This window comes from Vulpes vulpes, chromosome X, assembly GCF_048418805.1.
Source record: "Vulpes vulpes isolate BD-2025 chromosome X, VulVul3, whole genome shotgun sequence".
Taxonomy (NCBI): domain Eukaryota; kingdom Metazoa; phylum Chordata; class Mammalia; order Carnivora; family Canidae; genus Vulpes; species Vulpes vulpes.
In genome coordinates, this window is record NC_132796.1 from 87,654,255 (window position 1) to 87,671,966 (window position 17,712).

General features: G+C 42.1%; 1 protein-coding gene across 10 annotated transcripts in view; it reads left to right on the top strand.

Moving 5' to 3' along the window:
* DOCK11 (dedicator of cytokinesis 11) overlaps positions 1–17,712 on the top strand; it is a 189,608-nt gene that overhangs the window by 84,658 nt on the left and 87,238 nt on the right. For all 10 annotated transcript variants that reach the window (XR_011998218.1, XR_011998219.1, XM_072743983.1 and 7 more), the window contains 9 exons: positions 1,121–1,243; positions 1,445–1,521; positions 4,018–4,202; positions 4,295–4,360; positions 6,288–6,380; positions 8,742–8,865; positions 12,788–12,909; positions 13,719–13,805; positions 15,978–16,067. Coding sequence is in view for 8 of the 10 variants with exons in the window: in XM_072743983.1 (XP_072600084.1) it covers positions 1,121–1,243; positions 1,445–1,521; positions 4,018–4,202; positions 4,295–4,360; positions 6,288–6,380; positions 8,742–8,865; positions 12,788–12,909; positions 13,719–13,805; positions 15,978–16,067 (967 nt within the window). In the remaining 2 variants the exon portion in view is untranslated. The remainder of the gene's footprint in view (positions 1–1,120; positions 1,244–1,444; positions 1,522–4,017; positions 4,203–4,294; positions 4,361–6,287; positions 6,381–8,741; positions 8,866–12,787; positions 12,910–13,718; positions 13,806–15,977; positions 16,068–17,712) is intronic.

Below are 17,712 nucleotides of genomic sequence, written 5' to 3' on the forward strand. Positions count from 1 at the left end.
TGAGATAAAGGAGATTCAGGCATAGAGCTAGTAGCTGTTTGGTGCTGTTTTGTCAGTAGGAGAACTGAGAAACCTTCAAAGCTAGGAGCTCTGATCCTCAGTTCTGATGAGGAATTGTGTTCTTTTATTTCCTTCCTGAATTGTTTTGGTTGCCAGCAGCAGCAACAGCTCACGCTAAAGGCTTGCCTGGGATATTTTAAAGATGTGTGATAAACCCCGATTTACTGACAATAAAGGAGGTATGCTTAGAAGTAGGAACAGTGGTTAATGCCTGGAACCACATCTTCAGAGGCTCTGCCAGGGGGAATTATGTTTTTGGCTAGAGCTGCTTCCCGTGTGTTGGGTGCTTGTGCATTACTTCCCATTTTAGCAGTAAGTAACTGCTTAAAAACGGAGGAAGGGGAAGGGGGATTGGGAATGATCCAAATTCAGATTTGGAAAATCTACGTATATCTTGTAGAGTTTGTATGAATTGACCCTAATCTTATTTAAGGGTCATCAGCTTTGTGACATGCTTCACCTTTGATTCACATGCATGCATTTTATATATCCGGCTTGCTGAATTTTCACAAATTTTTCTGGTCATGTGACTACCACTCCAAGCAAGTTCTGGAACACATCTGTCGCTTCAGAAAGTTTCCTCCTGCCCCTGTCCAGTTGGCTATCCCACTCCTATCAGCCAGCCACCAATCTGATGGTTATCACTACAGATGACTTTTTCTATTATGGAATCGGGCAGTGTGTACTCTTGCATTAGGTTTCTTGTGCTCAGTCTGGATTTGAGGTTCACCCAAATAGTTTTATGTATCAGCCCTTCATTTTGAGTAGTATTCCATTGTATGAATACATCACTGTGTATCCATTCACTTGTTGATGAATGTCTGGGCCGTTTCCTTTTGGGGGTATAACGAATAAATCTGCTGTGAACATTTATGTGCCATGTGGCAATATGCCTAGGAGTGGACTTGCAGAATCAGAGGGTAGATATGTGCTTAATTTTGTGAGAATTTACCAAACGGGTTCCCAAAGTAGTACTGCCGTGTTGTACACACACCAGCACTAAGTTTGCCATAATTTGTCAATACTTCAGGATTTAAAAAAATTTCTGTTGTTCTTTTAGGCCTATTTTCAAAGATATTCAAGGTTCTCTGGATCTGGATGGAAGGTTTTCTCCTTTGTATAAACAAGACAGCAGCAAGCTTTCAAATGAAGACATTCTCAAGTTGCTCTCAGAATACAAGAAGTAAGTGTGTCACTGTAGTAAATCAATATAATAGATGAATTATAATTTCTTAAAATGGTGAATGTGAGTCATATATGAGAGAAACCAAATGCTTTGGGGGCATTTTTGGATTTGGAAGCATTTGGAAGTTTGTATGCAGGGTAACCAGTGCATTCAGTAATCACAAATTTTAAGTGTCAAATACTCTTATTTTACACCTAGGCCAGAGAAGACCAAATTGCAGGTTATTCCTGGGCAGCTCAACGTCACAGTAGAGTGTGTTCCTGTGGATTTATCAAGTAAGAATTCACATGCTCCAAACCTTCAAGGCCTATGTTTGAATCTCAGGATTTTTAAAAATCTTTTCAGTGTATTTCTTGAGATTTACGTGATATATTAAGTTCCTAGAGCTGTTGTAAGGAACTAGTACCAACTGGGTGACTTAAGGTGATAGACTCATCTCTCCTGGTTCTGGAAGCTAGAAGTCAAAATCCAGGTGTCAGTAGGGCTCTAAGAAAGACTCACCAGTCATTGGATTTAGGGCCTACCTCTCATGGGGTGACCTCATCATAACCAATTACACCTGCAAAGACCCTGTTTCCAACTGAGCTGGTACAGTGCCCCTGCAAAGACCCTATTTCCAAGTACAGTCACCTTCTGAGGTCCTGGGGGACACTATTCAGTCCAGTACGTGTGGTGAATAATTACAAATTAGTAAGGGTATTAAGTTGATTTTATCAGATGCTGTTTCATATCTCATATAGCCTGTTGTGAGTGTTCCCTAGTCAGTTTCTGCTGCTCTTTGCTTTTGATAAGTCCCGTCAAGGGATCCAAAAGGAGGAGAGTTTCTTTTCCTTTCTAACGACAAGAATCTAAGATCCCAGATGAAGAATTGACAGAAGACAGAAAAGACACTTGGCAGGAAATAAAATGGAGTGGCGAATAAAAACTTGAAAAATGTCCAAATCTTAGTAATAATGCTACTAGTGCAAATTAAAATAGCAAGATGCTTTTGCTTCTCTGTCAAATTTTACAAAACTCTTTAAAGTGAAACCGTCTAATGCTGGCTAGGTTTAGCCAGGCACCATCACCTGTCATGAGTGAGAACGCAGCGTGGCAATTGATATCCATAGATGTCCAGAACTAAGGCATTTCAATTCTGAGATTCTATCTGTTCATTTGCTGAATAAGCTTTACAATTATGGATATTAAAGTCTAGAAGGAGTGACAGACAGTAAATAAGACAGATGAGTGATTTGAGTCTGGGATGGGGGTGGCCTGCTTTAAAAAGAATGGCCAAGGGAAGCTTTGCTCCAGCTCAGGAACTGAAGAGTGAGAAGTAGCTGTCACATGGTGGTTGGGATGGTACATTCCAGACCAAGGGTGTTGTGTACCAAAAGACCATGAGGGGGAGCAAGCTTGGTTCGTATGAGCCCAGAGGAAGCCAGTGTGGCTCTAGCGTGGTGTGTGATGGGAACCCTGCAGATGGGAATGCAGCGGAAGGAGTTCTGCAGGGAATTATATAGACCATGATAACTCTTTAAAGGGTTGGATTTTATTCTGAGTGCAGGAAGAGGTCACTAAAGGATCATAAACCAGGGAGTGGCATCCGGTTTACATGCTGAAACACCTCTAAGAGTACAGTGGATTATTTTTTCCTAAAGAAATAATTTGAAATGTAGACAGGAGTTTATGCATACCGGTGTTCTTTTCTGTGTTGTTTCTATCAGAGGGAGATTGGAAACACCCTAAGAGTCCATCACTTTCAGTGTGGTTAAGGCATTATGACACACCAGGAAACTTTATGCAGCCCTGAAAAATGATGTTTATAATGAGCTCACAGAATAAAACATTAGATAAAATGCCAAAAAACAAATTCCACAAAAAACCAACACAAGATCAAGTTCTGGATATACAGTAGGAATTTTGTGTTATTACATAAAACATGCATAGAAAGGAGACAAGAAGAGAATATGCCAAGTACTAACAGTAGTTATCTCTGGGTAATGGAACGGTCCCTTGTTCTGAATGCCTTTACTCTGTGTCTCCAGATGTTCTATTATAAGTATCACTGTAATAATCAGAGAAAACCGAACCCAACAGAGAATACAGTGTCTCAGGTATGACTCTTCCTGGGTCTTCCTGTTCCATCGATACCGCTGTGCAGCAAGGACAAGTTGTGTTACAGCTCCTTCAGTGTATGAATCACTTCTGCTCTGGTGGCTGCTTCCATAACCCAGGCTGCCACACTTCTCTGAGCCTTTGTGCTTTTCACCTTCAGGAACATTGAATTTATTCTGGTAACCCATCCTAAGATCTGTCATTTCCAAAGGCCTCCCTTGTTTTTTGGGTGCAAATTGCACCTGCGCCAAGTTAGCTTTTTCAGAGTGACTATCCATGAGCTAATTGGAGGCATACATTTACTGTTCCCTGATACCAATAAAAATTTGCAGTGAAAGCTAAATTGCAGTCACAGGAAAAATGTAATGGATTTCTCTGCAGAGTTTAAATTTGTCAAAATTATGATGTGTTATATTTGGCAAATCACTCAACATTGAGAACGAACTAGCAATCGTGTCTGGTTTGGATGGTTCCACTAAAATCAGTACCAGGCTAAGCCATCTTGTCCTTCTGGGTTCTTAAAGTGGTTGTATGACTTTTTGTCAGTCACTGAGAATTCTGTTTGTTAAATCACTCTTTGAGAATGCGGTCCATGTATATTTTTATAAATGCAGGAATGTGTTCATGATTGCTAAATTGTATTATCTTTGCCTATTTTCTTTCTTCTGGTATAGATTGTATAACTTCTTCATATGTGCCCCTGAAGCCTTTCGAAAAGAATTGTCAAAATATTACTGTGGAGGTTGAAGAGTTTTTTCCAGAAATGACAAAATACTGTTATCCATTTACTATTTACAAAAATCATCTGTATGTATATCCCTTGCAATTAAAATATGATAGCCAGAAAACATTTGCCAAGGTGAGCAGTGTAAATTATACATTTTGGGATATAAAATGCTATTTATAATTTTCTGGTTTTAGGATTCATGTTGAGTGATTAATCATTTGTAGGCAAGGAACATTGCAGTCTGCGTGGAATTCCGGGATTCAGATGAAAGCGATGCTGGCGCTCTAAAGGTTTGTTTATGATCCTGATAAGCATACACTTTTAGTATAAAAATAAAGATTTGGGGGGGTACCTGGGTGCTTAGTTGGTTGGCATCTGCCTTCATTTCAGGTCATCATCCTGGGGTCCTGGGATTGAGCCCCATATCAGGCTCCCTGCTCAGTGAGGAGTCTGTTTCTTCCTCTCCCTCGGCCCCTCCTCCCACTTGTGCTTGCTCTCTCTCTCTCTCTCTCTATCTCTCAAATAAATAAATAAATAAATAAAATCTTTAAAAAAAGATAAAAATTTTGGCACTTGGTAGTTTCTTGGCTAAGTTTAATATCTTAAAGTGCCACAAAGAAAATGTACTCGAGTGGCAAAGGTAATATTGCATTTTCTACTCTTGCACATTAAAGGATTAAATATTACAAAATAACAAAATGAGGTAGGAGCATAGGTAGCTTTAAAAATGGGTAAGCTTCACATTCCAGACTTTTTTGCTTTTGCTCTACTTTGATTTTGCATCATTCTGATGTGCAATCACAAGAGCTTTTTCTCCTATGACCTGAGAGTTTCTAATGGTATCATCAGGGGACTCTAAACTCCTTTCTCCCTGAAACCTGAACTGGGCTTTGAGCTAACAGAAGCACAGCATGACTGCTTTGATCTGAGATAGGACTTCTACGCTGGCACTGGCCAAATGGTGCCTCCAAACTTGGGTTCGTGGTGTAGGCAAAGCAGAATCTCAGGATTATCTGATAGAGCAATCCTTAAATACCTTTCCTTTCACAGTGCCTTTATCTTTTCACCCTTTAGTGCATTAATCAGAAACCTGAAAGAGCAGTTCCAAGAACATCTAGCCGTCATGAATTGTTTATCTGGCCCCCCACCTCTCCAGTTTGAGCCTAAATCGGGCAGATGGACTGCTAGTCTTCGCCTCAGACCTCCTGGGGAAAAAAGCCTGGAAGCCCCCCACCCCCGCCCACTAAGTCATTCAGTGTTTAATAACCCCTACCTTTGAAAAGAGGTGTTTTGTTTTGTTTTCCACAGAGAAACCTAGGTTAAGAATTAGCTGGCTCAAATTTAGTGTATTTTCAATGATTCCCCCCTCACTGGGGATGAGAATGACTCTTACTTTTCCCTCCATGCACTATCCTTTTGTACCCTTGAAGTTTCTTAGGGTACCTCTCTGCAGGTCCTGGAAATTGCCTTCAGAACCCATATTTAAAGAGAATTGGCAGTGCATCCACATAGAGCTCTCAGTTTCATTTCTTCACTGGCCTAGAGGCTGGCTCTGAAGTAACAGGGTGAGGCAATTAGTACCTTGGCATGCTGACTCCACATTTATCCTTGAGCTCTTTGGGCCTGTGGAAGCCCAGAACTCATACCAGAAATGCAATGGGATCTTTTCACGGAACCATAGAAAGCCTCACATTTATTTTATGGGTCTAACAGAAAGCCTGTGACTTTTAAAATGCAGCTCATAAAGTGAGCGAACAGTAAGCTTGTCTGTAGCTTAGTGGACATTCAGTTTTTAATTCCTTTAGGCTAAGAAGGTGTCTGCTGGTGTGTGCAGCAAATGTTGCTAAGTGGCTGGAGGGGAGCTTCTCCTATGAAGAAAGGCAAATAGCATGAGAGAAGCGAGCTTTCCAGATCTGGTTTAAGAGTGTTCGCTTTCCAAGTGATTAGCTGTATTTGACTTCTTGCTGTCAACTAACTTGGAAGTGCGTTCTTCTGATGGCCGGAAGTCTGGAAGCATCCATGCAGCCAAGTTTGACGATGTCTGGGCTGATAGCTGGAGTGACTGTGAGTGATTGGGAGTGTCCAAGCTCATGGTTAGAGCCCGGCGGGCTTGGCTGTGGCCTTGAGCTCACAGACGCCTCGAACTGTATGTGCTTCCATTGTGTTATGTTTAAAGACCTTCGCTGAGGTGTGTGACTCTGTTTCCTTCTTTTGCAGTGTATTTATGGAAAACCCGCGGGGTCTGTTTTTACCACAAATGCTTATGCTGTTGTCTCACATCACAACCAAAATCCAGAGTTCTATGATGAGGTAAGGATGCATTTTTCTAATGTTTGTACAACGCTGTGATGGCTCTTCTTTTATCTTTTCATTTCCATCATTTTATCTACCTTTGTGATCCCTGAATGTTTTGTCCTATGAAAGTAGGAAGTGTCACACCATGACAAAGGGCTTGATGCCCTTTGATGACAGTGGAATTTGCCCACAAATTGAAGAGGCCCTGGCGAGAGGTAACATTGTAGGGAATGAACATGAGATTGGAGCTAGGATTCTAGCCCTAGCTTTGACAACAGCTGGCTCTGGGGACCTTGAGCAAGTCACTTACCTTTTCCGAGTCTGTTACCTTAGCTTTCAATTAAGAAACTCAGAGTTTCTAAAGGCTCTTCTAGATCTTTCTTCCTGAGTCTCCCATTTCCTCAGCTTTCAAATAAAAAATTCTGGAAAGATTTTCTGAAGGCCCTTCTGGATCTTTCTTCCTGAGTCTCCCATTTCCTCAGCTTTCAAATAGGAAATTCAGAAGAGATTTTCTGAAGGTCCTTCTAGAACTTTCTTCTTGTGATTTTGCATGGAGTTGGGGGTGCAGCCGTTCTGTAGGTGAAATGCTTTGAGAGACACAGCAGCATGTGAAGGCCACCAGAATCCCATTGGCTGCTCTGATGCCTCAGTGCAGTGTAGACAAAGGGGAATGGCACCGTCTCCCAAGCTCCATGCTCCCCTCCCCCCCCAGTCTATCTCTCTGGCCCTGCCTCTGCCTCTCTTTCCTTCTCCATCTCTATTATCTCTATGTACTTGCCAGTGTCTCTCTTAGTCTCTGTCACAGCCTCTTCCAATTGGTATGTCCCTGGCTTATCCAACTCTGCACACTGCTTTTGGTTCCGACATGTCTCCACGAACCTGTATATGCATCCCGGACCAGAAGCATTGCTCTTTCTGCTTCTCAGGTTTCTCTGTCTGAAACCATCCCCACTGCTGTCATGATTTTCCCCAGGTCCACTGCTGTCATATGGAGGCTTTGTACTGCAGCTTTAGGCCTCATCCCTTTCTCTAGTGCTTAGTGTTGTAGGGAATGAGGAGGAGTGTAGTAGTTTTGCCACCCGGGGGAGAGAGCATGCCCATATTTATGTGCAGCAGAGCATTAGACACCCAGATGGTCTGGCTGCTGTGAATAGGCGTGTTCCATGGTGAAATATACCTACAACAGAGATTAGTTCTAATACCTAAACCATGCCTTGTGTGAATGAGAATGAGGCCACATGTCCAGCACCAAGCTGTTTTTTAAAAATATTTTATTTATTTATTTATTTATTTATTTATTTATTTATTTATTTATTTATTTATTTATTTGAGAGAGAAAGAGAACAGGAGGGGAGGGTGAGAGAAGCAGACTTCCCACTAAGCAGGAAGCCTGACATGGGGCTCCATCCCAGGACCTGAGCCCAAGGCAGCCACTTAGCCCACTGAGCCACCCAGGCGCCCCAGCACCAAGCTGTTTTATTTTTTTTCCAAGCTGTTTTAATATGTCCCCCTCTCTCATCAACACTAGTCACTCCAGAAAACTTGATCAGGTAGTAAGTCATCCACATGATTTTAGGATGCCAGAAAGAAAACAGGCTTTTCAGTCATTCAATCTATATTAACCAAGACAGTGAGAGCGAGAGATGGAGAGAGATTGCCTGTGTTTCTTTGCAGGTATATGCATGTGCATCAAATTGGTTAAATCTGTGATATGTCTTTTGCGTTCTTCTGGGAGGCAGTAAAGACATTTGGTTGGGTCCTGATTAAAAATCACTTGAGATTGTATTAAAGTATTAATTTCTGAGATTAAGTTCACGTGTCAAGGGTGACACTGTTTATTTGTTAATTTAAGAGTCTTCCATTTTTTTTCAAAAGATGAACTGTAATTGCTGGATACCATAATACCACGGTGACTTTCTGCACGTTTATTTACAGAGTTTTTTTTTTTTTTTTTTCACGCAAAGGAAGGCAACAATTTAGAGAGAAAGAAGCCTTTCTGGTTCAGTCTGCATTTTAGATCGATTGCATTCACTGACTTGGATTGAGTTACAGAGGATCCCTGGGCTGTGAGGCTGTGGTTTTGATCCAGTGTTTTAGAAAATCCCACTGCAAAGTTGAATCCAGGAGAACCCACTGGGCTCTCCAGTGCAAGTAATGAATCAGACCTCACTACCCAGGAGACTGTTGTCAAATTGAAACTGACTGGAAAAGCCTTTAGAGTACATTTAAATGATATCTATGATTTGATGACTTGGCTTGTTGTTTAGAAAAATACGTCATGGGAAAAGTATGATGAAACTGAACTAAAGGTCTGACTGTCCAGCTTGACAATGAAAACAAAACAAAATGCTATGTGTAATTTTGCTGTCCTTTCAGATTAAAATTGAGCTTCCCATTCACCTGCATCAAAAACATCATTTGCTTTTTACTTTTTATCATGTAAGTTGTGAAATTAACACAAAGGGAACAACCAAAAAGCAGGACACGGTTGAAAGTCCAGGTACGTGTACTCCCTTAAAAGTCTCTTTCTACAGCTATTTGAGATGGAATTGTCTAGAATGTAACCTCTTTTGCCCCAGCTACAAACCACTTCTTCCCCTTCCCCCAAAGTACATTTCTGAGTCAAAAAGTTCATTGGGAAAAGATGAATTTTGCGTTCATTTGAACATCATTTCCATCACACGTCCTGTCCAAGTCCTTGCCAGTGCGCTTGGACTACTGCAAGCAACTCAAAGTAATACATACAACACAGAGTAATACTTCTCATACAGAAACACATCCTGTGGTATATAGTATTTCTTTTAAGTAGGATGGCCCAGCAACCAGAACTTTCCAGTTGGGCTCACTAAGGGAGTGGGAAGTAAGCCCAGAACCAGGAATACATTTGAGCCTGAGGGAGATTGGGGACCACTTGGTTCTAGTGAGAACAGAGCAGATTTAATGAATTCGAATAAACTCTAGTAGTGAAGTGCCAGTCTTGGTCCCATTCGGCAAAGCTTTATTGTATTGTATTTTATTTTAATTTTTTCGGCAAAGCTTTATATATACCAGTGGGAAGCATCCTTAGAGGAACACAGAGGCCCTGTAAACATGGCATGTACCACTGCCACTAGGTAAATGTCAGCATGCGCTGGGATTCGGATCCAAGCTAGCCCAGATTAGTCTTAAATTCATTCATTTATTCATTCATTCACCAAACACGTTTGCATGTTTATTACGTGCAAGCTGTTTTAGTAGGTACTAAGGAGAATGCAGTGGAGACTCAAACAGATCTCACCTTAAGTGAGCACATGGTCTAGCAGCAGAAATGAGATCTGTATAGACAACTCTAATATAAGATAGAAAGTAGTAGTTACCAAGAAAGTGGTGCTGTGTAATCTCAGGGAAGAGTGAGTTGTTATTTTGGCTGGTTGGAGGGACCAGTGGCTGGGAATCTGGGAAGGCTTCCTGGAGGAGATGGTATTTGGGTGAGGCCTTAAAGAGGCAGGGTAGAGTTGGAGAATGCCATGATGGCAGGAAGGTAGATTCCAGGATAATGGAAGAATTTGTACAGAGGCAGAGTAATGAGGGGTATCAACAGGGAACATGCGTGGTTCAATCCGACCAGAGCACAGGGTGCTGGGAGGGGAAGCCACAGGACGTCAGATTGAAAAGGAGACACCAGATCACGGAAAGCCTTGAACACCAGACCATGGATTTGATTGTATTCTGTGACCAATATGGAAATATTGAAGGGTTGTAAAGGCCGATAAGAGCTGTTCTGCAGGAAGTCTGTCAGACAGTGAGGTGATGATAGAGGGGGCTGGAGCAAGAAGGAAGGAAGAAAAACCAGTTAGGGGCTCCCTCAGTAGTCCAGGAGGAAAGGAGGCTACACGGCAGTAGGAGCAGGGGGACGGAGAAAAAGAGATTATAGAAGAAGAGTATAATTGGGTCTGGCAAATGGTTGGCAACTAGAGAGAGAGACTTCAAAGTTAGCACTGAGACTTTGAAACTGGGAAGAAGGAATTTGCAAGTAGCAGAATCACAGGTGAGGACCATAGGTTTTGGACTGATGTTGAGTGTGAGTGATGCTCGCCAGGCAGCCAGACTGAAATAACTAGGAAGTTGCCCTTTTGGATAGTGTGGCCCTGTTCTCTAACTCCACAGAAGTTGCAGTTCGTTCAGGGTAGGGACCTCGAGGGTGGAGAAGAAATCTGGCAGGATGATAGGAACCCAAGACCATGCACGTCCTAAAAGACAAATTACTATTTCCTTATTTAAATCCTAGACTGGGGACGGCTGGGTGGCTCAGTGGTTGAGTGTCTCTGCCTTTGGCTCAGGGTGTGATTCTGGAGTCCCGGGATCAAGTCCCACATCGAGCTCCCTGCAGGCAGTCTGCTTCTCCTTCTGCCTATGTCTCTGTGTCTCTCATGAATAAATAAATACAATCTTGAAAAAAATAATAAATCCTAGACCAAACTGGGTGAAGGACTCGGTGGAGCTTAAGAGGGTTATTCCGTGGGCCACTCATCACTTCTAACTGTCCATCCTTAAGTGGCTTCACGTTTCTGAGCCAGACGGTGTTTGCTTGCCATCATACCTTTCTGTTTTCCAAGTGCTCTATATGAGTTTTGACTGAGAGACACCCTTGGCCATGCTCTGATTTACTCACAGCACAAAAATGTTGCCTAAGCAAATCCATAGAGACAGAAAGTAGATTAGCAGTTGCCAGGGACTGGGGGAAATAGGGAGTGACTACTACTTTTTTTTTAATAAGATTTTTTTTAATTTGACAGAGACAGAGACAGAAACAGCACAAGCAAGGGGAGCAGCAAGCAGAGGGAGAGGGAGAAGCAGATTCCCCATTGATCAGGGATCCTGATATGAGGCTCGATCCCAGGACCCTGGGATCATGACCCAAGCAGAAGGCAGATGCTCAACAGATTGAGCCACCCAGCCGCCCCTAGGGAGTGACTTCTAAGGGGTGTGGTGTTTGTTTTTTGGCGTGATGGAAGAGTTTTGGAATTAGATAGTAGCAGTGGATGATGCCCAGCTTTGTGAATATGCTAAAAACCATCAATGTGCGCTTTAAATAGATGAAGCGTATGGTATCTGAATTATAGCTCAGTAACAATGTCTACTGGGAAAAATATCCCCCAAGAACAAGAAATAGATTTTCCTGTTTTCTGGGCTGGAAACCTTTGGTCGTTTGTCTAATTTTCAGTTAAGTACTTTGACAGAGTCCTTTAGAATGGTTCCTATGCTCATGTTACTTTTCCTCTGCTCTTTATACAAGAAGAGCTCTGGGTAAAGCATTTCTGAAGTTGTACTAGTAAAGATGCCCTTCAGGCGTGTTTCAGAGTCTGAGAAAGCCATTTAGCTGACTTAGAGAAAGCAACATATTTGTCTTTTAAGAATTAAAGCATTTGCCAAATTAAACACGTGAATGAAAACATTCTAACCAGATTTGTGTTGACTTCTGTGTTCACAGTATAAACATACGCACACTCACGCAAAGAATTTAAAAGAATCTGAAGGCAGCGGCTCTAAAAAGTGCTCTCCAGCCAACACCCTCTCTCATATGCCAAAACTTGGTCCAGAGCAAGCTTTTTTACAGCTGCATTCTAAACACTTGAAGCCCTGTGTAAGCTCCATGATGGAAATAATGATACTGCTCAACCTGAGGAACACAGATGGCTCTGGCTTTTTTAGCTAGAACATGATGGGTTTTTTTAAGAGAAACCCAAGAGGCTCTTTTGGGTAGAACTGTTAAGAAATACAGAGACCGGGAGGAAATCTCTCAGTGGATTCAAGTTTAAACACTATGCCCTGTCTGCATTCTGCTCCCCCACCTCTTCCTTCTGTAATCAGGAAAACTGCCCCGTTGAGCACCGTCTTGTATGAATATGGGCTGTAACCTTGACTCGTGACCTTAATTTTCCATAGTCCCTTGTCTTTGGGTCGCCAAAAGACAATTCAGAGCCTGCTAGTTGCTGGTTGAGATTGTCCCAGACATGAGACTCCCATATTCTCACTAAGGATAGGTGAGAGAGCCCTGAATCTTAAAAAAAAAAAAAATGTCCACCACAAATTATCCCCTGAAGGGTAAAGATAATGATACTGATGAACTTCTAAAATTTTGAAGTATTTTCCTTTATTATCTCTCTTCGGTTTCCCGATAACCATTTGATGGAGACACTACCTGTTGGTCCCAATTTCTGGTCCAGGGAGTGGAGGGAAGAACTCATTCGTGGCCAGGCTGGGATTAGGAAGCCATTCCAAGGCAGTGTTCCTTCCCCAGGATTCAGATGCCCCACATGTGCACTCCCATGTACAGATCCCCAGAAATATCACGACCCTGCCCTGCCCCCCAGCACTCTGAGATTTGCATGGCTAATGGCATTTCTGATTTCATTTCTCATGAATGATTATTATCTTGGCAGTTGGCTTTGCCTGGGTTCCTTTGCTGAAGGATGGTAGGATCATTACGTTTGAGCAACAGTTGCCAGTGTCAGCCAATCTTCCCCCGGGCTACTTGAATCTGAATGATGCAGAATCCAGAAGGGTAAGAAAATAAATGCCTTTGCTGAAGTGATCATGATGAAATGCTTAAAAAGTACAGAATTCGGCCTTCTAGTGGGTAGCCCCACAAAGTCTGGTGTGAGGACTGGCCCCCAAGAAAATGTAGTATGGAAAATAAGCCAGAGCAGTTTGACCAAGTTACCTCGGGCCTGTGGATTCTTTTTTTTTTTTTTTTAAACAGTTGACTTCTAAGGAATCCCTCTACCCAACGTGAGGCTCAAATTCACAACCCCAAGACCGAGAGTCACATGCTCTTCTGACCGAGCCAACCAGGCACCGCTCATGTCTGTTGATTCTTTTTTTTTTTTAAGATTTTATTAATTTATTCATGAGAGACACAGAGAGAGAGGCAGAGACATAGGTAGAGGGAGAAGCAGGCTCCCCGCGGGGAGCCCGATGGAGGACTCGATCCCAGAACCCCAGGGTCATGGCCTGAGCCAAAGGCAGATGTTCAATCACTGAGCCACCCAGGTGTTTTGTGTCTGTTGATCCTAATAACAATTTTAAGAGCTGGGGCTCAGATTCTGTGCATCACCTTTAAAAATGCATTTATTTAGTAATTCATTTTTATTGTAACATAAAAGTATCAGCCTGCAAAGGATAAGAAATTCAAAATGATTTAGGATCCATTTATTCTCAAGGCAGGTTATTATTTCCAATAATTCCCTATGGGTGAAACTAACATATTTGGTTTTTTTGGGGGAAAAAGTTGACATGTTTAAAGGTATCATGTGCTACTCATCTATCCATAGCTATATTACAGAAACTCCTGTCTGTACTTTCCATTCACAGCAATCTAATGTGGATATTAAGTGGGTAGATGGTGCAAAGCCTTTGTTGAAGATTAAAAGCCACTTAGAGTCTACGATTTATACTCAAGTAAGTTGTATCATGTAAATTTTGTCAATTTTGATATTTGAATTATTTTTTAAAGTTTATTTTTTAAAAAGATTTAATTTATTCATTCATGAGAGACACACAGAGAGGCTGAGACATAGGCAGAGGGAGAAGCAGGCTCCCTGTGGGGAGCCCAATACAGGACTCCATCTCAGGACCCCAGGATCACACTCTGAGCTGAACGCAGACGGTTACCACTGAGCCACTCAGGCGTTCCATAAAGTTTATTTTTTGAGTAATCTCCATACCCAGCATGGGGTTCAAACTCACAGCCCTGAGGTCAAAGTCGCATGCTCTTCTGACTGAGCCAGCTGGGCGCCCCTGAATCTACTTGTTGTTTAGAATAGACTATATTTGATTCCTGCAGCCTTAGAGAAGTTGTGGCCTTAAAGACTTTCTCATTAGTAATAGCATCATTCTTAATAGTAATAGCTCAAATTTTACAATTCCTTTCAAATCCCCAAATCCATTTATCCCCATTAATAGATTCAAGCCTCACAAAACTGAAAGGATTGTAGAGGCCCTTATCACCTCTTTGAAAAAATAAATTTTAGTTTTTGGAACAGTTTGAGATTTACAGAAAAATAGGACAGTACAGAGAATTCCCATATACCCCGTGTCTAATTTCCCTGTTATTTTTTAAAAGATTTTCTGTATTTATTTGAGAAAGAGCACAAGCAGGGGCAGGGCAGAGGGAGAGGGAAAAGCAGGCTCCCTGCTAAGCAGGGAACCCGATGTTGGGCTCAATCCCAGGACTCTGGGATCATGACCTGAGCTTATGGCAGATGCTTAACCAACTGAGCCACCCAGGTGCCCCACCTGATTTCCCTGTTAGTAACCTCTTGCATTCATTAGTATGGCACACTTGTTACAATTAATGAACCAGTAGTGATACATAATGACTAAGGCTTGTATTTACTCAGATTTCCTTTGTTTTTACCTGTTAATGAGCTTTTTATGTTCCACAATTCTATCTAGGTTAGCATATTACATTTAGTTGTCACATCTTCGTAGGCTCCTCTTGGCTGAGTTCTTGGACAGTCGTTTTTTTTTTTTTAAAGATTTTATTTATTTATTCATGAGATACACACACACACACAGAGAGAGAGGCGCAGAGACATAGGCAGAGGGAGAAGTGAGCTCCATGCAGGGAGCCTGATGTGGGACTCAATCCCAGACCCTGGGATCATGCCCTGAGCTGAAGACAGGTGCTCAACCGCTGAGCCACCCAGGTGTCCCATACATTCTTTGTTTTTGATGACCTTGTCCATTTTCATGAGTAGGGATATTTTGTAGGATGCCCCTCTGTTGGAATTTGCCTGGTGTTTTTCTCATGGTTAGACTGGAGTTGAACCCAGAAATTTGAAGTCAATGGATCATGGATGACTAGTACAGTTTACTCTACACCTTATCATCCATGCAATTAGAATCAGATGTCTGTTGGAAGGCTCAAGCACGTTTGAAAAATCACCAATGGAGAAGGCGAAGTCCATGTTCCTTGGTGTGGCCTTAAAAGACCCTTCTTGGCTCACCTTGCCCACCTCAACATTTCATAAATGGAGAAACCAAAACTTGGTTGGGTTAGATGACTTACCCATGGTCACACAGATAATAATTAGAGGAAGCAGGTCAAAATTCACATCTTATTATCCCAGTTCCTAGTAGAATACATGCTGTCCACAATGCCAGTATATGATTTGTAGATTCTATATGGGACAGCTGGACACTTGTCAGCCAAGCACCATGATAATTGAACAAGCCTGAGACTTGTCTGGTCCCTCCCTGCTGCTACTTTTTCTTCATCTGTCAATCCAGACCTCTGTTCCTACTCACTTTATTAAAATGTAGAAGCAGTCCAACTTCAGAGGCTACACTCATCAAATAAAGGAATTAAAGAGTGAGTAGTTGCACCAGAATTGTGGCCTACCTGCTGTGCTTAGGTACATGCTCGCTTGGCATGGTTTTGCTGCTGTGTGTGGTAGTCAAGGGGACTAAGGGACATGGACACTTATGTTGGTAGCTGTGGCTGCTAAGTCTGGGTGCTCTAAGACCCAGATAGGTAGGTTTGCAAGATGTGGGCAGAGGGGGCACTAGAGAGCTGCGTCCAAGGATAAGGAATCGAATTTCATGTGGTCAAGGACATCTGTTTTTCAGGATCTCCATGTGCACAAATTCTTCCATCATTGTCAGCTGATTCAGTCAGGCTCCAAAGAAGTTCCGGGGGAGCTCATTAAATATTTAAAGGTAAATGAACAGCAGCTTTCTGTGAAAAGGTTTGTTTTTTTGTGTCTTTCTTGTTGCCACCTTTTGATGAGGGTGGTGGGGGGGAATCAAACTAACCCCTTAAAATACTCTGGACTCTGTATCCTCAAGAGAATACTTTCTTTTATGTGCTCTTCTATCAAGTGCCTGTTAGGAGCAGACAGCAGAGCTACTACATTAGGAAGCAAATGTTATAGCCAGAATCTGTCGACATATTTTTGAAAATCTCATGAAAATGTTTCTTTAGTTCCATAAATTGATTTTTTCAGGTCTTTTCTCTTCCTGCGGCCTGCCCAGTAAAGGTGTTGTAGGGAAAAGGGGCAGGAGGAATGGAGTCCCTTTTGCTTCAAATAAAATGACGATTCCTGTGTCTGGGTGGAAGATGATCAAAAGGATCGACTAAAGATAGAAAAACCTAGTTTCTATGTGTTGCATGAAGAGTCTTAAGAAACACCATATTTTATCAAATGTGTTGAGACCCAAGACTCCCACTTATTCCCTAACATGGTAGGACTGAACTACACATTATGGGACCCAGCTGACAGTGATTCTTTATTTTGGTTGTCCCTTTGGTAGGTCAGCCATGGCAAGTCTGAGGAATTTTTATTTCACATGAAATCTCTACAGGATTTCCCTTTGGACATATGTTACTACTTAATGATAGTCTCAGGAAACAAAAATGTCCCTTTCTTTCAGAGAGGTAGTATGAGATGAGATAATATGTATGGGTTCTGCAATCATTAACTGAGTTTGTGTCCTGGACCTGTCACCCGTTAGCTCTGTGATTGACTTTGGCCAATTTACTAAACTACTCCAGGCCTTTGTTTCTTCATCTGTCAAAGAGGGATAACCAGTAATACCAACGTGAAGGGTGGCTTTGGGGCTTAAGTGAGTTAGGGCATCTACTGTGTAGTATAGTAATCACTCAGTCTACACTGATTTCTTGAGTGCTTTCAATGGGCCAGGCATCATTCTAATAGAATAGAAATGAAGAAAACAAACACCATCCATATTGTCAAGGAGCTTACTTTCTTGAGGCAGATGGACAATAAGCAAATAAATGAATGTATGGATATGTATATTCACCCAGGTGGTAATAAGTGCCACAAAGAAAACCCAAACATATCAAAGAGGAATAAAGAGTGGTAAGGGGTCCCTCTTCTAGATTGAAAAAAAAGATGCCAGAAAAGATCTCTGGCAAAGTGACATTTGCCAGAGACCTAAAGGAAATGAGGGCACCAGCATGGTAGACTTCTGGGGGAGCTGGGAACAGCAAACGCAGACTGAGAAGCTAGCTTGGCATGCTCAATGGACAGCGGGAATTCCAGTGCGTGTGGCTGGCACACAGAGTGAGACGACATCGTATTGGAAAGGTAGCTAAGGAGCTAGTTGGGTGAGGCCTCATAAGCCATGATGATGAGTTTGAATTGTACCTTCAGTGAAATGGGAAGCCTTGCAGGGCTTTGAGCAGAGGAGCTACATGATGGGATTTGGGTTTTGAAAGTCTCATTCTGCCTACCATATTGAGAAGATACTGTTGGAAGGGTAGAAGCAAGCGGACAGTTGATAAATGGTGGCTATTATTCTTAATTCTCATTAAGAAGTATAATAGTCCTCTAACATTCAA